At 35.1% G+C, this 27130-nt stretch overlaps 12 protein-coding genes across 12 annotated transcripts; 5 read left to right on the forward strand and 7 right to left on the reverse strand.

Moving 5' to 3' along the window:
* Window positions 1-368: 368 nt before the first annotated feature.
* On the forward strand, window positions 369-1941 carry PHYBLDRAFT_111191 (hypothetical protein; the record flags this gene model as incomplete). Its single annotated transcript, XM_018428197.1, has 4 exons — window positions 369-534; window positions 619-1149; window positions 1246-1567; window positions 1641-1941. The coding sequence occupies 4 exons, from the start codon at window positions 369-371 to the stop codon at window positions 1939-1941; spliced, it is 1320 nt and encodes a 439-aa protein (XP_018292768.1).
* Window positions 1942-4174: 2233 nt separating this feature from the next.
* PHYBLDRAFT_186529 (hypothetical protein) lies at window positions 4175-6045 on the forward strand. Its single transcript, XM_018439254.1, has 7 exons — window positions 4175-4218; window positions 4333-4400; window positions 4488-4574; window positions 4672-4759; window positions 4830-5025; window positions 5097-5686; window positions 5764-6045. The coding sequence occupies exons 1-7, from the start codon at window positions 4182-4184 to the stop codon at window positions 5961-5963; spliced, it is 1266 nt and encodes a 421-aa protein (XP_018292769.1). The 5' UTR covers window positions 4175-4181; the 3' UTR covers window positions 5964-6045.
* A 408-nt stretch (window positions 6046-6453) lies between these two features.
* On the forward strand, window positions 6454-7684 carry PHYBLDRAFT_158501 (hypothetical protein). The gene is made up of 5 exons (XM_018433800.1): window positions 6454-6646; window positions 6719-6846; window positions 6917-7061; window positions 7154-7307; window positions 7378-7684. Exons 1-5 carry the CDS (start codon window positions 6531-6533, stop codon window positions 7612-7614), a joined length of 780 nt encoding a protein of 259 aa, XP_018292770.1. The 5' UTR covers window positions 6454-6530; the 3' UTR covers window positions 7615-7684.
* A 94-nt stretch (window positions 7685-7778) lies between these two features.
* On the reverse strand, window positions 7779-9088 carry PHYBLDRAFT_167080 (hypothetical protein; the record flags this gene model as incomplete). Its single annotated transcript, XM_018435561.1, has 4 exons — window positions 7779-8315; window positions 8375-8667; window positions 8746-8884; window positions 9074-9088. The coding sequence occupies 4 exons, from the start codon at window positions 9086-9088 to the stop codon at window positions 7779-7781; spliced, it is 984 nt and encodes a 327-aa protein (XP_018292771.1).
* Window positions 9089-10712: 1624 nt separating this feature from the next.
* On the reverse strand, window positions 10713-11945 carry PHYBLDRAFT_167081 (hypothetical protein; the record flags this gene model as incomplete). Its single annotated transcript, XM_018435562.1, has 5 exons — window positions 10713-10795; window positions 10982-11042; window positions 11243-11275; window positions 11507-11619; window positions 11858-11945. 5 exons carry the CDS (start codon window positions 11943-11945, stop codon window positions 10713-10715), a joined length of 378 nt encoding a protein of 125 aa, XP_018292772.1.
* Window positions 11946-12532: 587 nt separating this feature from the next.
* PHYBLDRAFT_124113 (hypothetical protein) lies at window positions 12533-13847 on the reverse strand. The gene is made up of 7 exons (XM_018428971.1): window positions 13746-13847; window positions 13619-13681; window positions 13455-13569; window positions 13246-13369; window positions 13086-13167; window positions 12802-13024; window positions 12533-12743 (listed from the first exon to the last, which is right to left on the reverse strand). Exons 1-7 carry the CDS (start codon window positions 13830-13832, stop codon window positions 12646-12648), a joined length of 792 nt encoding a protein of 263 aa, XP_018292773.1. The 5' UTR covers window positions 13833-13847; the 3' UTR covers window positions 12533-12645.
* Window positions 13848-14469: 622 nt separating this feature from the next.
* Window positions 14470-17478, reverse strand: PHYBLDRAFT_61213 (hypothetical protein; the record flags this gene model as incomplete). Its single annotated transcript, XM_018440772.1, has 13 exons — window positions 14470-14518; window positions 14730-14800; window positions 14867-15078; window positions 15146-15242; window positions 15316-15381; window positions 15479-15619; window positions 15697-15727; window positions 15807-15916; window positions 16006-16085; window positions 16147-16276; window positions 16368-16402; window positions 16535-17236; window positions 17328-17478. 13 exons carry the CDS (start codon window positions 17476-17478, stop codon window positions 14470-14472), a joined length of 1875 nt encoding a protein of 624 aa, XP_018292774.1.
* A 1044-nt stretch (window positions 17479-18522) lies between these two features.
* Window positions 18523-19220, forward strand: PHYBLDRAFT_124115 (hypothetical protein; the record flags this gene model as incomplete). The annotated part of the gene is made up of 2 exons (XM_018428972.1): window positions 18523-18626; window positions 18792-19220. Coding segments are annotated over exons 1-2 (456 nt in total), but the record flags the coding sequence as incomplete, so codon positions are not given.
* Window positions 19221-19466: 246 nt separating this feature from the next.
* On the forward strand, window positions 19467-21057 carry PHYBLDRAFT_132887 (hypothetical protein; the record flags this gene model as incomplete). Its single annotated transcript, XM_018429528.1, has 7 exons — window positions 19467-19610; window positions 19678-19866; window positions 19945-20164; window positions 20227-20493; window positions 20581-20786; window positions 20866-20882; window positions 20953-21057. 7 exons carry the CDS (start codon window positions 19467-19469, stop codon window positions 20984-20986), a joined length of 1077 nt encoding a protein of 358 aa, XP_018292776.1. The 3' UTR covers window positions 20987-21057.
* Window positions 21058-22180: 1123 nt separating this feature from the next.
* PHYBLDRAFT_124118 (hypothetical protein) lies at window positions 22181-23187 on the reverse strand (the record flags this gene model as incomplete). The annotated part of the gene is made up of 6 exons (XM_018428973.1): window positions 23145-23187; window positions 22932-23078; window positions 22792-22881; window positions 22630-22720; window positions 22486-22576; window positions 22181-22381 (listed from the first exon to the last, which is right to left on the reverse strand). Coding segments are annotated over exons 2-6 (609 nt in total), but the record flags the coding sequence as incomplete, so codon positions are not given.
* Window positions 23188-24738: 1551 nt separating this feature from the next.
* Window positions 24739-25277, reverse strand: PHYBLDRAFT_111355 (CYP5206 protein; the record flags this gene model as incomplete). Its single annotated transcript, XM_018428210.1, has 2 exons — window positions 24739-24970; window positions 25018-25277. Coding segments are annotated over 2 exons (492 nt in total), but the record flags the coding sequence as incomplete, so codon positions are not given.
* A 60-nt stretch (window positions 25278-25337) lies between these two features.
* PHYBLDRAFT_167087 (CYP5206 protein) lies at window positions 25338-26564 on the reverse strand (the record flags this gene model as incomplete). The annotated part of the gene is made up of 5 exons (XM_018435563.1): window positions 25338-25822; window positions 25912-25964; window positions 26016-26166; window positions 26227-26328; window positions 26369-26564. The coding sequence occupies 5 exons, from the start codon at window positions 26562-26564 to the stop codon at window positions 25338-25340; spliced, it is 987 nt and encodes a 328-aa protein (XP_018292779.1).
* Between the last annotated feature and the right edge of the window lie 566 nt (window positions 26565-27130).

A 27130-nucleotide genomic window follows, 5' to 3' on the forward strand; every position in this document is an offset into this window, starting at 1 on the left:
AAAATTCTGCACAAATAGCTGTACCCACAAGCCTTTTTATTATTGTTATTAATATTCCAATCCAACAACGGCAGCCATCAAAACTTACCCTAGTAATATGAGTATAAAATTCAATTACAGTACACTTTATTATGCAGAAAGAGAGTAAACAGAAGGCATTATAGAGTTTTGCCTGCGCTTTTACTTTCTAATTTGTAGTTTTTGTATCACTATTGGTTACAGGCATTTTTGGGTCAGTAATTTTTTCTTCAAGGGTTAAGGGGTTAGTTTTATTGGATTTATTGAGTAAAGTGGAAAGTCAGAAAGGTATAAAAGCTACTCTACTAAAACGTGTCGATTGAATAGTATTCGTATTTTGGATAATTATAATGTCTCTCTCAGAAAATCTTGCACAGTTTGGTATTCAGCACATTACCAGAGGTGCAGTTCGTTCCACAGATCTCGTTATTTGTAGAGGAAGTGGAATCTATGTATGGACTGTTGATGGAAAGAAGTACCTCGATCTCTCCACCGGCTATGGAGTCACCAATACTGGTAAGAACTTCTACTCCCACTACTATCACTACTAATCTAAAAAGATAAAACACCAAATAATTCAAACGTTTAAAATAATTATAGGACACTGTCATCCTACTGTTGTTAAAGCGGTTCAAGAGCAGGCTGCAAATATACCACATGCCCAGATGAACATGTTTTTTCACAAGCCAATGCTTGATCTAATTGAAAACTTAAAGCCTAAGCTTCCGTCTCCCAAGTTCAACAGCTTTTCTTTCTGGAACTCTGGGTCAGAAGCTGTAGAGGCATCCATCAAACTGGCCAGACATGCAACAAAGAAGTACAACATTGTTGTATTTCAGGGAGCATACCACGGCAGCACATACGGAGCAGCATCTTTGAACAGCTCGAACAGCCAATTCTCTGCTGGTTATGGCCCTCTTATGGCTGGTGTTCATGTAGCACCTTATCCTTACTATCAAAAAACGCCTGGCTATATTTCTGACCCCACCACATTTACTCCAGAACGGTGCGGCGAAGATGCTCTCTGTCAGTTGGAGACTCTTTTCAAGCAACGTGTTGCTCCAACAGATACTGCTGCAATCCTAATTGAACCTATCCAGGGTGAAGGTGGTTACGTTGTACCACCAAAAGGTACTTTGTTTTTTTGGTTAATTTCCCACAATTCAAAAAAAACCAATATTTCGAGATTTTAACATCAATCCGGTTCTTCTTTTAACATCAAAAAAGGCTATATGGAAGGTGTTAGAGCTATATGTGATAAGTATGATATCTTGATGATTTGTGATGAGGTTCAGTCTGGTTTTGGGCGTACTGGTAAAATGTTTGCCATTGAGCACACTTCCGTTCTTCCGGACATAATGATCTTGGCAAAGGGAATCGCTTCTGGTTATCCTTTATCCTGTATTGTTTCTGATAAATCCTTAATGGACTGCCAGCCAGTTGCAACCATGGTCGGTACATACGGTGGAAATGCTATTTCATGTGCAGCTGCAAATGCAACTCTTCGTGTATTTGATGAGGAAAACTTACTGGAGAATTGCAACGAAAGGTATGTTTCTTTAACATTTAGGCTTTTAAAAAACAGTAGAATACAAGCTAAATTCTTATACATATATATATAGATCCAAGCAGTTCTTTTCAGGATTCCTTACAAATCTTCCTGCAGCATTGCCTGAAGGTGCCACAGTAGATGTGCGTGGTAGAGGTCTAATGATTGGTATTGAATTCCTTGGAGTTCCTGCTGGATTTGCAGAGTCCGTGCGCATGGAGGCCCTCAGACTTGATACCATTGTTCTTAGAGCGTCCATTTACGAAACTCTCAGAATTGTCCCCCCACTCAATATCACTAAGGAAGAGGCGGATTTGGCTATCCAGCGTGTTACGGAAGCAGTTGCTGCTGCCACAAAAAATATCAAGGCTTAAAAGCAAATATACATAGTCTTTAATAAATTTAATAATTTTATTGTATCCAATAATAACTGTCCTCCTTAGGCAATCAAGGCACATTAGTTTATTATTTGAATAAACAAATACAAGATATCTTTCTTATTTTCGCCCGACTTTGTTTTTTTTGTTAGGAGCTCATAGCCATTTACTTTTTGAATATCTAATAAGCACATGCCCTTACGTTTTATTACTATTAAAAGAATTCAGTTTAAATGAGAGGGAAAAAATTAACAGTATACTGCAGAATAACATTATCATTAAAGTACAGGTGCAGGAAACTATCATATTTTTTTTTATGCCAGGACTTTGGTTTTTTTTATAACAAGAACCTGATATGTTGTATTAAGTTTAGGTTGTGTACAAGATAATATTTGGGATAATAACTTGGTGTGTTTTTATAAAAAATCATACTTTTTATCAGTAACAATCTAAACCAAAATGTACCGAGCAAAAAAAAGAAAAAGAAAAGAAACCTCTTTTGTATGCATATTAGTCTTACAATATTAATAGTGCAGCTTTGAATATAAGGGAGAATTAGTAAATATTCTTGAAGAAATGGTGTAAATAATGAATAAAGAGGTTTTTAAGCAAGTCAAAATTAATAGCTATAGTCAAAATCTCTCCCTCATTAGGAATCCCAGAATATAATTGCCTACTTTCAATTATACCAGGTCAGGAACCCTCAATTTGGAGTGAAAGATTAGAATACAGTAGTTTGTTAATCAAAGCTTTGTTCTGGAGGGCGGTCATATTACTGCAAAATGTTTCTGTTAAGAGTGATAAATATATATATATATTTATGTAAGTAGATCACACGACAATATTAAAGCAAGGCATTTACTGAAAAAAAAAAAGAGTATCTGGACTTTTAAAATATCTCATCTTCCATGATTTTTATTGCATTTAATAAAGTATTCAATAAACCAAAGCAAAGTAAGATAGTAATAATAGCTTTTTATTGACTTTAGGCCAGGGTTGCTCTATTTGCAATCCAAAATACGTATAAAATCTTTCGCTTGTTTTATTCTCATTCGCCGTATTATAAAGTATAATATAATTTTCTTCAAGATAACGTTTCAAATATATTAAGTGCGTTTAAGACAAAAATAAATGTACAATGTAAGGTTACTTTAGGAATTTATACTGAATATTAAGCATGCGCGCTCCCTTTTTTTTGCTTTACACATCTTGGCTTTATTAATCGGATAATATTCAAGAAATATTAGAAACTTAAATCTGCATAATTTGCTCTAACTATCGAAATTATGAAAAAGAAAGATTGGTATATATTATTTAATAGTAAAGTAATTATCGATATATGTATGTCTGGTTGTTAATTAGAGTAGCATAGTGCTGTTGTAAACTATTGGTTAAAACTAAATTGTCATCAGTTTAATTTGCATGATATGTAATGACAAATTAATGTTAATAATCAAGGAATACTATGTATACATTGATCTTCGACATTAAAGTCTTTATAATCTCAGGGACAAAAGCAAAATAAATAAGAAAAGAAAACAATGGAAAAGATATGGAATCAAGATACTGAAAGTCAGATAACCTTTTCTGAACAATATATTCCACCTAGGTGTATATAATATGGTTTAAAGAATTTGACTCTAGTATTAATGAGACTGATTCTGATAAGCATGAGTTCAAAGTATCAAAAGTTGTTCTTTTTTCTGTTGTGTAAATTTGCAGTCATTTCATATATGTACATCGCTGATAAAAATCTGCTGAGGACATTGATATAAGCAAAGTAAATCGTAAACCTTGCTGTTTATGGTCATGCATTGAAGCTGGTATTTTTAATACAAGCAGTAATAGTGTTTTATGATTATTTATTTAAAACAGTAATATATCTTATGTGTATGCAACCAGACTGTTTGATAAAGATTCTGATCTATCTAATATTATAAAGAGGTTTTACCAGGTTTAACTGTACCGATTACCATATTGTATCATGGTTTAGCCGTATTTGAGAATTAAAAATACTAATTTGTCAATAAGAAATGACGGCTGGCTTTATTTTTGGTGCGTACAGAAACCCATGAACAAAAAGTATAAAATATAAAGTAAATCGCGCTACTAAACAAGCGATAAAGAACGAGGTTTGGGGATGACAAAGCCCCGATAAAGACACGTGACACAATGCAACTTCTTTATAACATCAACCATCGTTGACATTGTCTCGTTGCATTCCATCATCATCAATCATGCCTACCGCCTACAATTCTCGTCCTTACGACATTGGTAACAATAACAAAACACATCAAGGACCTTAAATTTCCGACAAACAAATCCTAACTCAATGACCTGGTTAAATAATATGTAAACTTTGATATTATCGTTTTCATAAAAAAAAAGTTGTCTTTGGTGCCACTGGTTTTACGGGTACTTATACGGCAGAGTATTTACTTGGAATAGGAGACAAGGCAAGTTAACTTTATATGTACAGAACAAATATATATATATATTAAATACCGACTATTATCATAATAAAAATTAATTCTTAAAAATAGACTATCCGATGGGCATTAGGTGGTCGTAGTCTTGCCAAACTTGAAAAAGTGAAGGAGAGGTTGATAAAGTTGGATGAGTCTGCAAAGGTAAATACGAAATACAGGATTGTGTATTGAATATACGATCAATTGAATGTATATAAGCTTAACCTTCATGCATTTTTACTAATATATATATATAAAGGCACTTGATCTTCTTATAGCTGATACAGATGATCCACTTTCTCTGGACACCTTGTTATCAAAGACACGTGTTATTATCAATCTAGTCGGTAAGTTATATAGTCTTAACTTGCTTAATACTGTATTATAGCATTATACTAATATCACATCATTAAATAGGTCCATTCACAAAGTATGGCACTCCAGTAGTAGAAGCATGCTTGAGACAAAAGACGCACTATGTTGACATAACAGGCGAATACACTTGGATTCGTCAGATCATTAAACGCTTTCACGAAAAGGCCGAAGCCGAAAATATTATGATTGTACCCACCTGCGGATTCGATTCTGTTCCAAGTGATTTGGGTACATTCATGTAAGCTATGTCCAAAGTTATCTATTACTATGCCTGTTCTTAAGAGTAACATTTTTTTCTTACAAAAAAAGGGTTGTGGAGCATTTGAGAAAGCAGCATGGATTAGCTACAGAAAGTGTAAAAATGTCAGTAGTAGACATTTTTGGCGGTCTCGCAGCCGGAACCATCCATTCCGGGTTAACCGTTATGTCAGACAGAAGCATCACTGGTCCTCAATCGGTTGATCCATACTTATTATCATCCTCGCGTGGACAGGCCAAACCTTCGCTGCCATGGCCACATCGTGACAGAGACTTTCATGGACTATGGCAGACATTTTTCATTATGTCGGTTGTGAACGAAAAGATTGTTATGCGTAGTTGGGATATTCAGCATAAGCGTGGCAAAGACTACGGGCGTTTATTCACCTATCATGAGACCCAATCTATGCCATTTATCCAGGCTATGCTTTTCTCAGTGGCCTTCTTCGTACTGCTACCACTTATAAGTCTATTGACCAAATCTCAATTTTGTCTCGAAAAGATTCAGCAGATGTTGCCTGATAGTGGAACAGGACCTACACCTGAGGAGCGTGCAAAGGGATATTCGTCGATTGAGTTTTTGGCTACAGCAGAAACACAGCCATACGAGGATCCAGTCCAAGTTCGAGGAATTGTCAAAGGTATGAAGAAAATTAGAGAAAGCACAGTTTGTTATTGAACGTACGAGTGTTGATCTTTTCGTATGTTATTTCTCCAGGCTTTGGAGATCCTGGTTATTCTGATACTTGCCGCATGGTTTCAGAATCTGCCTTATGTATCATCAAAAGCTTAGACACGCTTCCAGGAAAGCAAGGAGGTATCCTTACACCAGCCACTGCCTTCGGAAATGTACTTTTAGACCGTTTGAGGATCAACAATGGAATGCTTTTTGAAGTCAAAGAAGTCTCTAACCCTTAATAATAAACTAATATTTTCTTGTATTTTACCTCAATATTATTCAATAAACATAGCAGCCTAGATTTCTTGAGAGTTTTAGAATATATTTTGTGAGAGAGACTACGATTGTAAATTGATAATAATTTCTTGTGAAGCACACTAGCTATGTTGCTTATATCTCGTTTAAAGGTGTACTGTAGATCATGACTTGAGTCGCGACCATCAATTAATTAAATATTGACAAATAATGGTTACTTATAAAAGTTTTTTTTTTTACCTTTAATGTTTTGTGAGTCTACGTGTTTATGGTTGCATTCACTCAAAAATATATACTCTATGAACTTTTGAAGTGTCTTTCTTTCTTGAAAAAAAAAATGTATATCGAGGGGCGTAAAAGCATATTGATAATATACACGTTCACATGGCCAATATGTACGCTTAAACAAGGCCGACTCTTTTCTCAAATTGAGGCTTACGCTGATCGGACTTTTTATCCTCCTTTCTCGCAACCCTATATCAAATGGACGAAGGTGACCTGGTAGCTTCATCGAATGGAAATCCTGCAACGCATACTTATGCAGACCTCTAATGTCAGAATCAATGCTCAAAACACGGCTGGCGATGGATGACCGGCCAGTAAAAAATCTAGAGAAGAAAGTCAGTTCATGGCTGGCACATCTGCCAAATGAATCTATAGAATCGGCGTACGTCCTTTATTTTTATTTGTATAATCAATTTAAACATAAACAGATGTACTGATGCGCATTACATACTAGAAAGAGCAATTGTGATGCACTTTTGATTCAAATATCCAATTACCAGACAAGCATTGAGAGACATCCACTCATTCAAGAAGCAAATACAAAAGATATTACCAAATATGCCGATATTGTTGAAGACACAGGTAAGACGACCCTAAAGAATATATATAAAGACTGCAATGCACCATATCAATTTCACATATAATTTTCTAGTCAAGAAAGAAGCTGAAGCAAGGGATCAAATCTCTGATTTGAAAGAGGACTTAAAAAAGGCTCAAAAGGTTCGAGATAATAAGCTAGAGTATGACCAAGTAGCTCGCGAAATTCTCAAGCTGGAGACAAGAGAAGCTTACCATGAGTAAGTTTAATAATAATAACATTGATGGTGGTTAAGACAACATGTGCAATATTAAAGGTAAGACTGATCATGTATTGCTGTTGATCCTACAGGTCAATCGCCCAATTACAAAGCGATATCGATATGCTGAGACGCGAAAAGCTTAACAAAGAAGAAGCATTAAGCTCCAGAAAGAGAAAGTTTGGAGAAATGATTGATATCGTAAAACGTCTTCAGAAAGATATTGAAGAAGAACGAGCACGAGGGGTAAACTATTGCCTTTTTCTACTTGATGTTTTAATAGGCTGTCTCACTAATACGACACATAATCCAATAGCACAAAACACAAAAGATTCTTATGGATATGGGAAGAGACTACGAGTCCTCTGATGACGAGTCAATTCATGGGGATGACCACGAGAGTTCACCTGAAGCAGACGCATTGGGAACTACTGGTAACTTCCATCGTTTCCAAGAGAGAGACAATGATGACGATGACGAGGAAGGAGAAGATGAGGAAGGAATGGTTCCTGATGGAGAGGATGGTGCTGTAGTATTTAATGAAGCAAATTAAGATATATATACATATTTATATGGAAAATATAAGATAGTTACAAAATAAATATATTATATTATATTATATTATATTATATTATATTATATTATATTATATTATATTATAAAAGTGGCTATTGCTGATGAGAAAAAAATATATGGATTACAATTCTTTTAAGGAGACTAAATATACTTCTTGACAAGAAGATTGCTGATTTCATATAATCTGTTCTGGGTATCCTCGTCATTCTCGAGTTTGTTTATGGGGGAATGAACTGCACAATTTTCCCAGTAAAGGCCACTCTTTTCTTCGACTTCTGGAGCTGTGGCGAGATAAAGTATTGTTTGGGCACCTTGAATGGGAGACTTTGTGTACAGAGCAAAAAGTCCAAAGATCGTTGTTGTAATAGTATTCAGCAATTTTTTATCTCTGGCTGCGATCGATGTTCTTACTGCTCCTGGGTGAAGCACATTAGCTGTAACACCTTTGCCTGATAATCTTCTGCTCAAATGATATGCATAGAGAGCATTTGCCAGCTTTGACTGACCATAGGAACCGAACCCTGAGAAATTCTTTTCAAGTTGAATATCATCGAAATTGATGGTAGCCCATCGCATTCCAGCACTACCGACATTGATAATCCTTGAAGGCTTGGATGCAATAAGAGTAGGCAATAAGAGCTCGGTTAACAAGAACGGACCAACATGGTTGACGCCAAACTAAGTAATTTGAATATTAACACAATTGAATATTTTGATGTGAGTAAAATGAATCTTACGGTGCCTTCAAACCCATCCACGGTTTCTTTGCGAGTCGTATTGAATACTCCTGCGTTGTTAATAAGCAGATGTAAATTTTTATGGGTGGCAATAAAAGCTGTATAAAAGTCCTTGACACTTTGTAGACTGGCAAAGTCTACATACTCCAAAGTAACTTTGTCACTTCCAGACGCAAGACGAATATCCTCTAGTGCTTGTCTTGATTTTTCAGAGTCACGACAGGCAATGATGACAGTGGCATTTCGCTTGGCTAAATCAATGGCAGATTCTTTTCCTATTCCATCGTTGGCACCTAATTATATAAGCAGCAAGAAACCAAAGACAAAAGTTAATACCACATAGACAATTTTGTAAGCTAAACTAGTCATACCTGTAACTATAGCTACTTTTCCTATAAGGTTTGTCTTGCTATAGTTCCATTCTTTATTAAATAATCTTAAGAGAGGTTGATAGAAAGGAGGTTCTCCAGCGCCTGTGTATGTTTGGTCTGCACTGTATGCAATTGGGATCTGTTTTTTAGAGATTGTTAGTCTTTTCTCGTAAACGACTTTTTTTTTGTTAAAATGTTTTTAATGTAAAAAAAAAGGTTATATTTGTTTAATTCTTTTGTCTATTCATAATGACAGCAGGCAGAAAACTTCTAGGTACACCTCCAGTCGATAATTTCTGTTTTTTTTATGAGCATATATCCAACTTACTATTGTTTTATCCATAGTAAATACGAGATATATAGTTTAATGTATAATCCAAGAAGCGAATTTTTTGCCGTGAAACTGAATATAAGCAAAGAGCAATAATAAAGGTATATTATACGATTGTAAAAACACTTAAAATAAGAAAGAAAAATGGCATTTTTTTGTCTGTTTATAGAATCAGCTAATTAAGAGTAAAGCGAGATTCTTTTATATTGATTAGTAATAAAGGCTTTTTTTTTACTGATTAATAAAACGATATATGTTCATGAATGTTTTAGTCGAACACGTATATTTCCTATTCTGAATAAACAGCTGATTCATGATCATAATAATCTAGATATTTTGGCGTTCATTAACCTTGTTTCTTATCTTGAGAGGAAAGACATAAGAAACTTTCTTTATCGAGAATTATTCGTACTTAATATTTGTAAAAAGCTAAGTGTCTGAAAATATATGAATACACATAAAATATTATATGTATGTAATATTTCACACATTTAGATGTTGTGTTTATGGATAGGGAATGGTAAGAATCAGAAATGGGATAAGAAATGACTGTCTTTATTTTGCTTGACCTAATTGAGGTTTTTTATATGTTCTGGATATGGCGCAGCAATATTCTAATTGTATTGTATTAGTAATCTAACTCTAACTGCTAAAGATACTTGTAGCATATTCTCGAATACCATCTTCTAGAATACTGTCTTCAATAAATATTGTGGATTCAATACTCTCATTCATTACAATATAAAACGCTATATGTGTATGTCTATTAACTTATTACATATATTATAAATTATATCAAAAACGTCAAATATAATATATTTTTGGGGACCCAGAAAAAACCAAATCCAATTGCAATTTAATAGACTGAAAAATACCTAATCATTAAACGAGTTTTTTTTGCCTGTTGGTAGTAACTTTGAGCGCGCTCGCATTTTTATGAGAGCATATTTACAAGCTTTGTCGATCTTGTTGCATATTTGGTTTCACAAGTTTATCATTCAGCATAGTAAAGTGTATTTAGTATATATAAAAAATAAGAACAGTAGAAGATTCCAATAGAAAGTCAAGGGGTATTCCTAGGGCTATTTTCTGATAGTCTCCTCAATATTCTTCTGTTTGTAATGTGTGATTACGCACTTCCTTGTACATCTAATTTTTGACTTTATTCATTTAACACAATATACTTTTATTGTTAAATTTGGTACACCCAAGCACTGTTCTTATGTTCTCCGCAATTCCTGGAAAGTTCAAGCAAGTCCCCAGCCCTCATTTATATCACCTTTCTTAAACTCTAAATATAATATGTTATGGCTTTCTGAGATAATATTCCAACTAGTTTTTATTTTTATATCGTTATTATTCTTATAAAGTAATTTATATGGAAAAATCCGATTTTTTGAAAGATATGACTTATAAGTTAAGTATTGTTTATGGAATAGAGATCTTCCTATTCTCCTCGACTCCAAACACATCATTTACCAATTGTGATATAAAATGTCACAATTTCTGAGGCTCAGCTGTGATATTAAAGCTATAAGTAATGTAAGAAAGATAAAATAGCCCTGAAGAGTTACTGTAAGAAAAAGAGAATAACAAGTGCAAGACAACGAATAAATTTCAGAGGGGCAAATAGGTACTAGACGAACACGACACTAAGGTGATTTTTCAATTCGGCTATTACCGGGCGTTCCGAAGATGTCTTTATGATAAGGCATTGCACTATTTGAATAATTCAGTGAATTATTGGATTTGTTTGTACTGTGCGGAGTGGGATGAAATTTTACATTGACATCAAAGACATGATGTTAAAAGAACATTATAAAAAATATGAAGCAAGAGGGGGATGTTGAAATATATAGAAAAAATGAAAAATATTGTCTAGCCAAAATGCTACCCTAGACTTACCCTCAAGCCCCAGAGAAAAAAAAAAGAATTTCGTAAACCTATCAAAGTTGTCCTTTTTTTGCTATAGGATTTATAGGATTTAGAAACAAAAGGATTAAGAGAAGAAATATAGATATATACACCGATATATTATACTAATAATAAAAAATATCAAGAATCGTGTATAGTCATATACTATACAGGCCATTGACTTTAGAGAAGACTGACTTGATATTTCTTAGGGTTTGTTTCAATACCATCTACCCTCACTTAGATACTTACAGGGTATTTATGTCTAGAATACACATTAAGTCTCTTGGTTTAGTTTAATATCAACTTATTATTAATTTAATAGTGAATCTGGCTCAAAATATATTAGTGGTAATAAAATTTTATGTTTAAAAGGAGAAACCAAAACTTGTTTTATAATGTAAATATTATAAGTATAATAATTCTGGATGTTATATATATCGATATTGATACTAAGTAAGTAGTAGATAATTAGTTATAAGTGTAAAGCTAAAGAGTTTTATTCATAAAGCCCACATTGGTGGAAGGGTAATCAGTAAACAAAAAGATTCCATGGGTATTGTCAATATCCATGTATTTTTTTATTGCAGCAGATACACGAGCAGTTGTGGTCGCATTATCTTCTGGATCTATAGAAACATATACAATTAATAACTATTGAACTTGACTTTCAATATAGCTATTATACTTGCTTATTCCACCAATACGATTGACTTTTACCAAAAATGATTCAGCAGTGCTACAGCCAAAATATATAGAATCTACTATATTCACAGTGACAAGACATAACTGTAGGAATACTATTAGACTTATGTGAGATTTGTGATAACATATATTTCTTTCAGCTTGCATTTGGAGGTCTTCTACTAATTTCTGAAATAATTGTCACAATCTCCTTATTAAAAGCAATAGGGTCATTTGGTGGACGACTTGTAATAACTTCGGTAATAGGCATTCTGATAAAAAAAATACAGGCTGCCCTTTTTTTTTCTCTAACAGTCTTTTATAGTGTCGATTATTTTGGTCTCATGACCAAGCCTTTGAGAATATGTATCACCCTTACAAAGTCTTCAGTGTTTTATGCAAATGAGTTCAATATTTTGTTGGATACATACCCCCGCCTTCTTTAGTTTGAAATCATGGCTCTATCCCATATAATTATTGTCTCTAAATATCTTCATCGACCCTATTATAAAATAAACTACTTCTTCCTTGCTTAAAAGTTGTTTTATTATGTACAACTGATTGTTGTGGTGCATTAGATTGTGCATTTTATGTCAAAGTGTTTTCCTTGACTTCACTTCACAACCTTTTATTACCCCTTACAGAAAGGGCGATATCTTGTATTACTTAATAGTTTTACATATTAATATCAAACAGCCCAAAAATCGATACTGCAAATATCGCTTAATATCACATATTTCTCAATTAGAGATCGTGTAGTTTATGATATAGATCTTTGTCTTGGAAGTCAAATCCTCCACTTATATATATTGTATTATCAAATTAAAAGGTTAGAGACAATAAAAAAGATAACAGATTGAAAACACATTATTATGTATTTATTAATTATTTTGTACAAAATTTATGTATTTATATTAGTCCTTAAGATAGATAACTTCATCAACTATTGTATACATTCTTGAAAATTTGTTTTAAATCTTGGAGCTGCTGTGAAGAGCACCTCCATCAACAACAATAACACTTCCACAAGTATATTGACCAGCTCTTGATGCAAGGTAGATGCAAGTACCTAGTAGTGACATGTAAGCTTCTCATTTACTTAATCTAGTACATCTCGTTCTATTTACCTGCTACATCCTCAGGTGTACCAACTCGGCCAACAGGGACCTTGGCAATGATTTCATCCCCAAAGTCTCTAAGAGTAGCAGCCATCATCTTGGAGGGGAATGATCCAGGAGCAACAGCATTTACAAGGATATGTTCTTTTCCTAGAGTGCTAGCCAAATGACGAGTCAAATGATGAACTGCAGCCTTGGACGAAGAGTAGGCATAAGTTTCCATACCGGGAACCTAGAAATATATAAATAATAAACTTTAGTAAAAACCCTTTTTTTAATATAATTATACTTACACTTTCACCATTAATAGAACCGATGTTAATTACGCTTGATGGGCTATCAGCCGAAGCATTAGCTCTTAAAAGAGGAAGACATCTATTGATACACACAAAAAATACAGTATATATAAATATTTGTTAGTCTCGGTTATATTCCTTTAATTCTAAAACATACGCCTGGGTCAAAGTGAAGATACGAGTAACATTGAGGTTCATGATTTTCTGGAAAGCTGCATCGGGGTAGCTATCAATGGGAGCACCCCAAGTAGCTCCAGCATTGTTAACGAGGACATCGAGGTCTGAAACGGGTATGTATATATATATATATCTAATTAGCACTCACACAAAATAATTGAGTTGTTTTTTTTATGCATATACGCTTACGAGTTTCACGCTTGGTCAATTCAGCAACAAGTCCTTTGAGATCAGCAAGATTTTGGAGATCACCAGGTAATGAGATGCATTCTCCGGGACCAAGGGCAGTCAGCTTGGCAGCAACCTAAATGGATTTGATGAGTTTTGTTGGCTGATTACTGATTGGAACTTACTTCGTCACATGCTTTGGATGAGCGACTGCTGATGTAGACACGAGCACCACCCTGGACGAATCCCTTTGGATGACATAAAATAAAATAAAATTAAGATTGGTAAATTCACAGCATTTTCAAAACTTACAGTGGCAATCATCTCTCCAATACCTCGCGATCCACCAGTAACAAGGACAACCTTGCCTTTGACGCTGAAAAGAGCTTCAATGTTCATAGTATAATATAAAATATAGTGAAGGTGCCTGAGAAAAATGTGGAGAAGAGCACTTTTTTAAGAGAGCGATCCAACTATTTTTTAAACTCTACAGTTCTCAGCAAGAAAGTCTCTATTGTATAGAATTTGGGATGACTAAGGTCATTTTATTTTATTTTGTGAATTTTCCAGAAATCCTATATAAATTATATCCACCGGGTATTAAGATCATTTGGTAGGTACAATGCTAAAGAAAATAAAAAAAAGGAAAAAGCCCTTTCTCTTTGACTAAAGGTAAAATTGTTTACTGTCAACAGTAGAACGAAAGAAATTAAAGTCTTTTTATCATAAAATAGAATTTTGGATAAAAATCATATCAAATTCAATATAGCAAATTAACAAATTGACACTGTATATATACATATGCAGTTCAATTAGTTGGAATATGGATATTAGTTATAATGATAGATATATAGAAGGAAAAATAGGTATATGAAGCTATATTTTGGCTTTAGTTTTAAAAACAGTTAGATTATATTCACGTAATTTAATAAAGGTTAGCAGGTGTACAGATAAGCTTTATTTGATAATCCACGCAGAGACAACTTCTTTAATATAGTACTCACCGAGCCTTAAATATATATATATTAACAATCATTTAATTGAGAAGATCAAAGTTCATAAATAAAAGGCTAGTTGTCAGGATTCTACAAAGATACTGTATACTGTATTTTATCTGATAATATTTAAAATATCGTAATTTCTTTCGTTCGGGTGTCATATAACGCCTTTCAATTTGATTTTTCTTCACTTCTTTTTATTGTCTTTTATGTGCAAATGTACAATTATTATTATTATTATTTTGGTATATATCATAGCTTTTCAATACCGTGTGCAAACACCTATATACACATTTACCGTCTTTTCATTCCCCGTTTTTTTGCAGCTTCTAGCGCTCTGTCTACTGCAGTCATCACAGGCATCAGAGTCTACCAAAGAATATTAGATATTTTGATTCTATAGAAAACCATCAAGAAAAAAAACCAACATCATACCTGTCTACATCGATTTACATCACCCTGGTAGCTATTGACTACAGTCAACACTTCTTTAAGTTTCTCCTGCTGCTTCCTTAAACCCTCAACCATGCGAACATTTTTTTCTGGTCGATAGGGATCAAACGAAGACCAAAAATGTCGTAAAATCTCATTAGTTGCCGAGTGATAATTTTGAATCTTCTGTTGAACGGGAGGCGGTAATTTGGCATCTAATTATGATCAAAATATGGTGGATATATGAGTAAAATTCGTGGTAGATAAAATATATAAACTAACCTGTTACAGATGATCGTAAATCGTGTCGAGTCTTTCGTTTGATAGTCATTGTCAGGTCATGACATACCTTATCGGCTACCTTTGGTTTCATTACATGCTAATAACAACAACAAGAATAATGGTTATTTGGGTGATTTTTTTATGGGAGGTGTACTGCATAATATATTTACCTTTGTCATTTCGGGTTGCCAATCTTGAAAATGTATTTTGAAACTTTGTAATAATTTATCTCCTTCCTTCAAGTCAATTTTTTTAAAGAAATAATTTAATTAAATGGTCAATAAAATAAAGATTGTATAATATGCTATTTATCATAATTATCATTTGATTTACCTCTTCCTGTAATTGCATTTTATTCTGTCCGCCACTTTGACTTTCAAAGTAACGACGTGTGTCTTGAATATCAAGAACAATTTTCTCTGGAGGTGGCTCGTCTGTCAGGTCAGATATTATGATTTCCTTTTCAATGTCATCCTAGAGTATGCATATAAAATACATCTGTTAGTAGACTAGTTCTCTAATAATAAAGTCTTCCCAATATATTATCTTACATCAACTGACTTTTCTTCGTTTTTTGATTTACTGAATTTATATATATAAGTATATATATTAACCGGTTAATACTTGTTTATAATTCTTTGAGTTCAAGATATTTGCTTACGTAGAAGGTATTTCGAGAACACGCATAGAATGTCTGTTGAACCGTCTGATTAATGACAGGACTTGCAAGTTTTCTCCAGGCTTCATTGCATAATCTGGTGCATTACCGCACTAGAAAGTACACACATACACATACACACGTATATACATATACATATATATATCAGCACACTAGCAATATTTCACGCTACAATCCTTACTTCACCGTGGTCCTCCTCTGTAGCAGTCAAATCAATGACTCTCTTAATCTTATCTAATATCTCTGGTGCCTTTGAGTTTTCTGTGGTCGATATATTTAAAGGTCAGAATGTGATAATATAGAGTTTGACTTGGTGTACTACCATCATCCTCTTCTTGAAGACATCGATCAAAAATATCGTCATAAGGTGTCAATTGAGCTCGACCTCCTGTCCGTGAGCGATGGAAGAATTCTGAGGCCAAGAACCGCTTCCAAAATTGCTGTTCCGATAGCTATACAAGAAAACACAGATTTAATATAGTTTGTTAGACTTCTTTAAAAGTAAGCTGGTTTGTAAGTTACATATAGAGAAAAATAGCTTACTTTATCAGGTACATTTGTATCATAGGCCCGCTTAACTATTCACACGCACCCATAAATCAGATACACATATATACATATATACGCACAGTTGAAAATTCGAATTTAGTTTACTGATTTCTCCAAATATAAAAACAATCCCATTCTAATTTCGACAATTGGAAGCTTACCAGAGGGGAACTCTGTAAAAATGTTGTGAATGATCTGACTTGTCAAGGTATACTTGACATCTGATCCTTCCTGTTGACCAGGCTTCAATTCAACCATTTTCGACGATTTCCCCTTTTGTCTTCCTTCACGAGAAATTGCATCCTTTTTCAGTTTCTGACGTATTCGCTTAACATATGGACTTGACCAGAAGTCTTCTTCAGAAACACTTTTTCCTGTAACCACTAATTCCATGTGCAACATATGGAGCTCTCGACTAGTTGACAGTAGCTGTCTTCTAGCCATGAATTCTTCGTGTCGCCAGGCATTTGTGGAGCTGGAAGAAGCGGGTGGTGGTGGTGGTGGTGTTGATGTAGAGCTTGATGATACAGGCAGAGGAGAAGCTATAGATTGAATTGAATGGGGTGTACCAGCGTCGTTTGACGTCGGAGCCGCAGTTGTTGTGGTTGCAGAATTTGTGGTTGGTGGGGTAAATGGTGCTGGCGATGGGGCAGATGAAGAGACTGATGATGTTTGCACAGGCGTATTGGTGGCCATTAAGCCTCTGGCACGTGCTAAGAGTTCTGTCACTTGGGATTTGATAGCTTCTCGTTCTGTCAAGGCTTTAGGTGAGATGAAGTGGAATGTGTAATCTTTAGGTGTTGGCGCTGTCGCCGTTATCTTAAGCAAGACCTTTGCGGATGACTCGGGCGTCTGTGCCAAAGCTATTGATAACGATAATAACAAAGTAGGTTATAATATATGTAAGTATATTTGAGGATGGTATACAAGTAAAGTACATAGAGAAAGGCTCACATCCAATCTCGCCATAGTGTATTGATGGATTCAATTGAGGTAATCCTTGTTGCTGCCATGCTACTCGTCGAGGGGTAACGAACAAGGTTCCTTCATGTTTTTTGTAACGCACAGGTGCTCGAAGGAGTAATTGTTCGTTAGGCTCCCACATGACTGAACAAGTGAAGGAGTAGTAAGGGACGAAGTCGACTACTTCTTCGTCGTCGTGACTCTCTATACTGCAATTTGCTTCTCTCCAGAATAGGTTTTTTTTTATAAAAAAGAATAAGTGACGCGTTTTGTATTTTTCAGTTTTAGTTTCAATTGAAGCTTAACATTAGAGCTTTTTGTACATATTTGGGCTTTTTATCATTTACTTCTAATACATAAAACTTATTTAATTAATCATAGCTTTTCTATTTTATTTCTCTATCAAGATGCTTTATTGTAAAGTTCAGAATCCTAAACCTATCTTTAATTGCAAACCCAGTTATCTCATGTACTTGAGTTTATCGAAGCTTGAAGGGTTATTCAGTACTCACAAGAGCTAATTGAATACTCAGTATACAAATTCTTGTACATACTACTACCACTACTACTATATTATAACTATTGGTAAACATTTGATAATTTCCAACTGATCCTTTCAGCTTTCAATATTGCTTTAGATAGTAATGTACATAAAATACTATTTTGGAAACTCACCAACTTTGCATGAAAGCCCTATTTGATCTACAGGAGCCTGTATTCTTAATACCCTTTTTTTACTTTGTTTTGGAAGGTTATGGTCCGTCTGTATCAATTGTAATACTCTTCTATATATGGTCGTGTTTTATGTAATTGCTTTATCCTAGATGACAACGATTGACAAATCAAGAGCATTACGGAAATTTGGGTACTTTTAATAGTATAAACTCAATCATTTTTTGGCGCTTTGAAATTGTTCTTTTTTTCATTGCTGCTATTTTCATTGGTAGTTTTAAATGTTGGATTATTTATTTATTAAATAAATAAATAAATAAATAAAAGATTTAATACTAATGATCTGCATTGTAGTGTTAATGGCTCTCAACAAAACCATTGTGAAAGGGCCTGTGGTTTTCTTTGCTGCGCCTCAATATTTCAAAATGACAGTCTCGACATTTTTGTATATACTTTTTGAGAGGCGATTCTGGAGGGATGGCAAATTCTATTCGTTTTCTCCCTTAATTGCATTGGATTTTCTTCTTCTTATTGGGCCGCTATTAGCTTGTAGGAAACAGACTGAAAGAAGAAGTCTATTGAAAAAGCACTATGGACTCTAGTTCTACAAAACCAACTGTTAGTAGCCAACCTAATTTTACATACTGCTCATAAAAACATATAGCTTAATATCCAAAAGTATTAGTAATAGTAGTGATAGTAATACTGTTATTAATAAAAATAATAAAAAGATGGCTCAAACTGCTTATTCCCCTTATAAATTCATGAAATGCTTCATTCTAGACCATCTTGAATGCATCCCCAAAAATCCCAGCTTCTCCTAACATTGGACAGCCAATGAGCTCTTCATATGAGCATCGCTGGTTATCTAATGACGATAGAAAGCCTCAATCAGCATCTAGTCTCAGAAAAAGTCAATTTTCAGAAGAGTCAAACTCTGCAGCTGCCAACGCAACTACCAAGGCCCAGAAGCCGAACGAAAAAGAAAAGACTAACAAGGATCAATCAAAGCAACACGGAAGGAGAGAGAGCAAAACTCAGCTTGATACCAATCCTAGTCGTAAATCACAAAAAGATATGACCAAGGCCGAGAGACGCGCTCTTCAGGAACAGCAAAGAGCTGAAAAGCAAAGTAGACTTGCTTCAGGTAGTTCAAAGCCAGCGGGAAAGCAGGCAGAAGGAAGCCGTAGAAAGTCAGTATCCGGAAATTCTGTTGGCAGCAACAACAACAACAACAACAATAACAATAACAATAACACCAACACCAATACCAATAACACCAACACCAATACCAATACCAATAACACCAACACCAATACCAATACCAATAGCACTAATTTTTCTGGTTTATCTGGTGGATCTACCGTGGCATCTGTACCCTTGGCCGGAAAGACTGAAGACAAACAAGTGAAAAAATCTTTTGCACCCAAACATTCCCAAAACCAAGTCCCTTGGTTGATGCATCTGGACGTTCCAAAGAAACCTGATACATCCAACAAAGAACTTCATCCTGCTGTCCTTACACTTGGACTATATTTTTCTGAGTTCAAGATTGTTGGATCTAACGCAAGATGTGTGGCCATGCTAAAGACATTTGCAAAGGTAAAGGAAAATGATGGAAGGCTGGCTTTGTACACCATAATAACAATATTTAAATATGTATATAAAGGTTATCGAAGACCATCGCCCCCCGGCTGATGCTTCATTCTCTAGAAACATTCAAAAACACCTTGATCCTAATATTGCCTATCTTTTGGCTACTCGCCCCATGTCTCTTAGTATGAGAGAATGTATCCGTTGGTTAAAGAAAGAAATGTCCGATATTGTTGAGCATGATCCACCGCTTACTGATGAAGAAGTATATATACTTTACAAGACATTTTGTGTGTGTTTGTGTGTGCTTTTTGGGTATTGATTTTTATCATTCAAAATTTAGTCTCGTACTCGTTTGATTCAGCACATCGAAGACTTCATTCGCGACCGGATCACTCTTGCTGATCAATTGATTGTTCAATATGGTCTTCAAAAGATTAATGATGGGGATGTGATCTTGACTTATGGAAAGTCTTCGATTGTTGAAGCCCTGTTGCTTAAGACAAAGGAAGAGGGCATTGAGTTCAAGGTTATTGTGGTCGATAGTCGTCCTCTATTTGAAGGTAACTATCATGAAAACTTGAAAAAGCAAGAAAGGTGTATTAATTTACTTACGTTTTTAAAGGCAAACATCTTTTGAAGCGTCTTTCTACTGCTGGAATAGACTGCACATATTATCTTTTGTCAAGTATATATGTTGCTCTTAAATCAGTGACAAAGGTAGTAATGGGTGCACACGCCTTGCTAAACAATGGAGCTGTATATTCTCGTATCGGTAGCGCAATGGTTGCAATGGCTGCTAGTGATCGGCAGATACCTGTTATGATTTGCTGTGAAACATACAAGTTCGTCAATCGCACTCAAGTAGATTCACTTGTTATGAATGAATTGGGTGGGTTTCTAAAGCTTGATTCTGTCTTACTTCCCTTTTTTTTAATTTGTATACTTACTGGTGAGGTCTTACTATTGCGGTTTGTAGGTAACCCTGATGCCCTCGTCAATACAAAGTCCATTACCAATTCACATCATCAGAGTAATCCTACTTCAGAAGAGTTTGCTCTGGTCAACTGGAGAGATCAGCATAACCTCAGACTTTTGAACATGTTGTATGATGTGACTCCCTCAAAATATATCACTTTGGTAGTGACTGAAGTTGGATTAATTCCATGTACTTCTGCACCTGTGGTAAGTTTAATTAATAAACAAATAAAAAGCATCCTTTTCCCTAACTATTTATATAACATATATTATTGATTCATAATAGATCTGGCGTGAATACAAGTAAGTTAAAATAGTGTAAATACAACTATGTGTGAAAGGTTGGAAGTAACCATTAAAATGTGATTTCTAGCGAGGAGTTTGGAAATAGAGCAGGAGCCAAATAAAATTACAGTGTTTATAATAAAATAAATAAAGTACAAGGATTTGTCGAAAAGATTAAATACTTTATATATATATATATGTGTGTGTGTTCTTTCCGTTTTATCGCTACAAGTTATTATATCCATCTAGGTCTACTATAACGTTGAAATATCAGGGCTGTATGTGCATATGAGGAAGTAACTTAGTACATTGTAAGTGTCGTATAAACATGTATTTCCATTGAGAAAAGAATAGAGCTTCAAATAATATGAGCATGGATGCTGGTAGATTGTGTGATTTTGATAATATAATCTTATTATTGTTTAGATGTATATATTTTTTATTGGTCCCCTTTTATTTTATGCATACTACTCTTTGCATTTATTTTCTAGTGTATACCCGCACATCTATTCCCACTCGTCATCATCATCCTCATCATCGCTCTGCATAGCAGTTTGTCTCTGCTTCAAAACGGCAGCCAAACTTGACGCAAGATCACCGTTTGCACCGGCTGCAACACCAGCACCAACAGCTGCACCAACAGCTGCGCCAGTAGCCATTGAAGCACCATTAGACGACGAGTGAGATGTGGCATCGGCGTCAGCTTTATGTAAGTGTCCACTTTTCTTAAGCGAACCAAACCCGCCAGTGGCGCGAATTGATTCCATAAGGTTGCTGCGAGCTTCTGGCTGAACTGCAGCTGTAGGCGGCAATTGAATACTTCCTCCTCCCATGCTGGGTGGGGGAGGAGCCATTGGAGGTGCAGGTGGTGGTGGTGGTGGGGCCATAGTTGAAGGAGGTGGTTGTGGGGCCATTGGAGGTGCAGGCGGTGGTGGTGGTGGTGCCATCATTGGAGGAGGAGGAGGAGCCATTGGTGGTGGTACTGGAACTTGTCGTCCGCCACGATTTGGAAGAGTTGGTGGTGGTGGTGGTGGTGGTGGTGGTGCTGTCATTGGTGCTGTACGTGATGGTAATACTGGTGGTGGTGGGACGTGGCTTCTAACTGGCGGTGGGGGTGGTGGGGTAGTACCATTGGATCTTCTCGGGGGTGGTGGTGGAGGTGGCTGTCTACGACCTATGATATCGACATGAGTATTTATACATTACACCATACATATTATAGATACTTACTACTTGGAGGAGGTGGGGGTGGAGGAGCTGATTTACGTGTGGAGGGTGGCGAGGGTGGTTTTGATCCTAGTGAATTTTGGTTTGGCGGTGGAGGTGGAGGAGGGGTTGAAGAGGATGCTGTAGAATCATGCTGCTGTAGAAACCCTTGGATGAAGTCCTCGTTTTGAGCGATTTCTTCTGGTGTGATTCCGAGTTCTTTTAGCTGGTCAAATATAGCACTTTTCTCTGGATCGTTGTTCTGTACCCGGAAACCTTTTCCTGGTGTATATCCAATATGTCCCACATGTCTAAATATTCACAAATCCACACACACAAAGATATATATATATGCATTTGTAAATACAGTCAACATCCCACTTATTCTATAACGAGTATCACATTATTTTCTTACCGAAAGTCTGCAGGCATGCCTATTTGGTTCTTGTCTACTTTGGTTTTCTTTTGCGTCTTTCCAAATAGAGCAGCTTTTGAATGCGTATCATCTATATGTCACTGTAAGCATGTGGGTATTCAATGATATAACTCTATATTATACCTTTGAGTTTGACTGTATTACGATTTACTAATTTCTTGTAAAATGTCTCGGCTTCATCCTCATCCACAAATTCCAGGCCAGCGAGACAATCCTGCGTGAAAAATATTAGCTCATCCGAAAAAAAGTTCATATAAACCTGCCAATGCAAATGTAATTACTTACGTCGGTTTCGAATGTATGGAAGAATGGTCTATCCTTGACGTAATCAAAGTCTTCATAGAGCTCTTGCTCCCATCGAACTCCAGTATTATTCTATAAAGCTTGTTTAAAACTCAACACATCTTTATGAGATGACCATTTACCTCTACATCAATTAGACGAATGAAATAAGAGTTATTCCTCTTTTGGTCTTTACAGAATGTTGCTGCTCCCCAAAGACCAGTGTATGTCCATTTATTTGGGTCTGGGCTAGCAATGTACAGACGAGCAACTGCTGCCATCAAAATTTTCTATAGAATCAAATGTTAGTGTAAGTCCAGCAAGTAGCATTCGGTAAGGTGAAGACGAAGGCTTACAGAAGTTGGAATTGCTTTGCGGACGACATTTTTGTCTTGCGCGCTAGGTAATGTTGCGGATGGCATTAAGAAAGAACAAAGAAGAGTTTAAGTGTGCCAAGCGGATACATGCCTTTTTCTATTCTCGGTAAACCGTCACATGGAGCGCGCCAAGTCCTTTTTGCTTTAGCTCGTTTTTTTTTTCTTCTATTCCTTTATATATGTATATGTATATAGAAGAAAGTTTCCAGGCACTTTATATCTCTACTCAAGGACTGCCTCATTTTACCGAACTTCTCTATATACTTTATAGACTAATTGGCACAACCCCGGTAAAGATATACTTAAATTTTACCAGAAAAAAGAAATACCGGGTAATCTTCTATATCAACATCTTGATTGTTGTTTTATGTTCCCAGGTTCAAAGAATACCAGTTTGAGCTATCGACCCTTTCTACTTTAAATCAATATTTTGCTCCTATATTCTTATTTATTGCCAAGATGTTGATAAGAAAAAGGCTTGCGGAAGTGCCAAGACAAAAGACACCCTTGCCATAGATATTATTTAATAATGAAAATCAGCATTCTAAATAAAGTAGTAGATACTAAAGGAGTTCGATTATTTTACCCACTCAGCCTCAGGTTTTTTTTAAAGAAATAAATAGTATAAAATTCAAACATTTCAGCCAACTTGTCTCAAGATTATTAATATAAGCCTTCTACTTTTATTACATAAAATCAGTAATTGTTCTCGCTTTAAAGTCTCTATTTTTAATATAAAAAGGTCTTCATCAGGTAAATACAAGCAATTCTCTATTTTTTTTAAAAAAAAACTGAAACAATGAAAGCTGAGATATGAGTATTATGCAACATGTAAATTTCAAGTATATAAAAGCAGCCTTTCTTATTGTGAGACACATCTTTAAGCTTATTAGGTCACGCAATGTACTCTATCACAGCAGGATATTTTCAAGTATTTCTTATTGTTTTGATCAACATTTGCTTAGCTGTGTATATCGCTTGAATGGCTGGTGTATTTCATAAATATAGTGTATTCAAACAAACCAACTCTGAAAAAAAAGGAACCCCAATTTGTGATACATTTGAATAAAAAGCACAGCATAATATTAATCTGAAATACTTATCTATGAATCGATAGTTAGGTTAAAAATAGCTTTATAATCAACATTGAGCTGATATATGGAGTTGATACGTATTTTGGTGAATAGGAGACTTATATTGGTAAGGAATCATTTCTAGGGATAAACATCACTTTGTACTCTTTAGGAGTAAAGGTTATTCCTCCGCCCAAAAGCTCATGCAGATCTATTGTTTCTGGTTTCCCATCTTTTCCGATCGGTGGCTCTATACTGCATCTTGCGAGAAAGCGTATGCATACAGTAAACACTTCTATTTCAGTCTACATTATAAAACATGTCAATATTCTTTTTCCTTTACTTTTATGTTACAAATTAAGTCCAATTCAGTCTATTTATGTATATATATATATATATATATTCATTTTTTTTTGTTTTGCTTTTACCAAATGAATACCCGGACAGATGCGTCTAAATTAAAGAAGGCAGAAAGGGACATAATACAGTCTTAATGAATATTATACGGTGTATACATTAGTATAAACCCACCTTCCCCATCCAAACATATAAATATCGCGATCTTTGATGCTGCCATTAGAAGACGTATTCCAACTGTTTGTACGTCCAAAGAACCGTTCGGGCATGAACTTGTGCGGATTTTCATAAACATCTGGGTTCATGTGCATAGCGTACATACTAATCACAACAAGCGTGTTCTTGGGAATACAGTACTCATCTATTTGGACTGTACTTAACTTATTGTTAGACTTCACTTACGAAAAATATGTAAGAATCACTTGCCATCTTCTGTTACACAGTGAGGGACACCAAAGTTGCTAACACATCTAAAGCGGGCACTCTCTAGAAGAGCAGCTTCAGTGTATGGAAGATCCAATCTATCTGAGAAGGAAGGTATCCGACCATGTTTCATCATAAATGTATCAATCTCTGCGCATATTATCTTCTGAACATCTTGATATTCTGCCAGTATAGCAAATAGCCACAATAATAGTGAAGCTGTAGTATCACCGGCACCGACAATAAGATCAGCTAAATATTAATGAATATTATAAAAAAAAATTAATTAAAATCAATTAAAGTGTATTTTAATATAAGTTTATCGAGACTTGCATGCTAATACAATTATATCTGTATCGCTCAGATTATTCTCTTTCTTGACGGAGAATGCATGTTTGACCAGGCAGTCTGTTTCTCCAGAAACTGCGTCATTTAGCAGCTCTTTAACAGAGACGTCCCTAATGTTAACAACTGCATGCATATCTTTTTCCACACTTGTTAATCGAGAGATCCAGGAAAATCCAGGCAAAACCGATGCAATATTTCCTTTGGGTCCAGAATGCTCCATTACACCCCGTGAAATGTAAATGAACTTCTTAAGAAGAGGGTCGTCAATAGATGCCACATCCTTTCCAAAAACTGCTTTGATTATAACGCCGTAAGTAATTAATTCTAGGTAGGGCAATAGGCAGACCGGCTCGTTCTTTTGTGATTCTTCTTTTAAAGTTTCAAGGCTAGAATCAATAGATTGTTCGAGGCCACCTGTAATTCGATTTATATTCTGTGGAGAAAGGATCGAGTTGGCTTTGTTTTGTTGTAGTTGTTGTTGTTGTTTTTCGAATCAATAAGAACTGCCAAAGTTCCAATATATATATCTTCTTTTATAGACTCACCGATATTTCGGGAATTCTTCCACTTCTTCCCAGTTCTGTTGAATACAATGCCACTAATACATTTAAAATAAGATTTGCATTACAAAATATCTACTGCAACTTACCTGCCATTCTTACTGTACATATTGTATGCAAATTTATGGTTGTGCCTCTCAGATGTGACAGCCCCTTTTTTCACAAGCACTTCATGAGCAATCTGTGGATTATTTATAAAAACCCAATGTGCGGTTCCCATATTAAGATGTATAATTGGACCTGATTTCAAGAGTTGTTATTTGTTTTCTTTTAGAGAACATAGAGTACAATTTGACTTACCGTGCTCTTTGTGCCATTTCTCAACCTGGAGGCTAGGCATGTTTCCTAGAGAAAGTATATGCCCTTTTGTGTTTAAGAGCCATGTATTAATTGCTTTAGTATCTATTTACACGGATAAATCTGTTTTGTAAGTAATATTTACCAAAGTATGGGTATTTCTCAGGAGGAGAAGGTATTTCTTTGAATCCTTCACGATTCCAACTGTCTGTATCATTTTGGCTTTTACAAAAAACAGAGTATAAGATGTAAGCCAGCTTTATTGCCACAGACGCTACAATAGCTTTAGAAACTGTAAAAGCATATTCTGACTCAAATATACACTTTGATATTTTTTCCATATTTTCCAATATTAATAATAAAAGAGTTTTAAATAAAGCAAAAAGAATATTTTACTTATAAATATATATATATATATATATATATATATATTATAAGTGAATCTTCTGCAAAAATCGATTCAAAATAATAATGACTTCGTATAAGCCTACTGTATATTTATATATACACCATGCTTTAACATTTATTTTTTTTGGGGGCGTAGCTTTGCATTGCTCGTGTACATGTTTATTTTGTCGTAACTTCAAGGGCTACACATCCTCACAGGGTCGATGAACGTACGTCTTCTGCGCTATAGAATTATAAATTAATACCTTGGCCTCAATAAATTTATAATTTGGTAGAAGTATAACTAACACTATGGGAGAAAAAGTGGAAATTCCGGTGGCAATTTTGAAAAACATTATGAGTATATTTCAAAATCGCAATCTGAATCGTCACTCATTTCCCGTAGTGTAATTCAGGGTAGACCAACTCAGAACGTTTCTTGCATAATTTCGCATAGCACTTTTGAATATAGGGGCTGTTGATTTGATGTATTAAAATGTCTAAATCCAGATAATCGGCC

The sequence above is a fragment of the Phycomyces blakesleeanus genome (assembly GCF_001638985.1).
Source record: "Phycomyces blakesleeanus NRRL 1555(-) unplaced genomic scaffold PHYBLscaffold_8, whole genome shotgun sequence".
In the NCBI taxonomy this organism is placed as follows: Eukaryota; Fungi; Mucoromycota; class Mucoromycetes; order Mucorales; family Phycomycetaceae; genus Phycomyces; species Phycomyces blakesleeanus.

Coding starts and splice junctions, on each gene's coding strand:
- PHYBLDRAFT_186529 (XM_018439254.1), top strand. CDS start 4,182: ATGCCTACCGCCTACAATTCTCGTCCTTACGACATTG. Junction 5,026..5,096: donor AGTGATTTGGGTACATTCAT/GTAAGCTATGTC, acceptor TTACAAAAAAAG/GGTTGTGGAGCATTTGAGAA. Junction 5,687..5,763: donor AGTTCGAGGAATTGTCAAAG/GTATGAAGAAAA, acceptor TTATTTCTCCAG/GCTTTGGAGATCCTGGTTAT.
- PHYBLDRAFT_158501 (XM_018433800.1), top strand. CDS start 6,531: ATGTCAGAATCAATGCTCAAAACACGGCTGGCGATGGATGACCGGCCA. Junction 6,647..6,718: donor AATGAATCTATAGAATCGGC/GTACGTCCTTTA, acceptor ATTACATACTAG/AAAGAGCAATTGTGATGCAC. Junction 6,847..6,916: donor CGATATTGTTGAAGACACAG/GTAAGACGACCC, acceptor ATAATTTTCTAG/TCAAGAAAGAAGCTGAAGCA.
- PHYBLDRAFT_124113 (XM_018428971.1), bottom strand. CDS start 13,832: ATGAACATTGAAGCTCTTTTCAGCGTCAAAGGCAAGGTTGTCCTTGTT. Junction 13,570..13,618: donor CATCCAAAGCATGTGACGAA/GTAAGTTCCAAT, acceptor AAATCCATTTAG/GTTGCTGCCAAGCTGACTGC. Junction 12,744..12,801: donor TACACCTGAGGATGTAGCAG/GTAAATAGAACG, acceptor TGTCACTACTAG/GTACTTGCATCTACCTTGCA.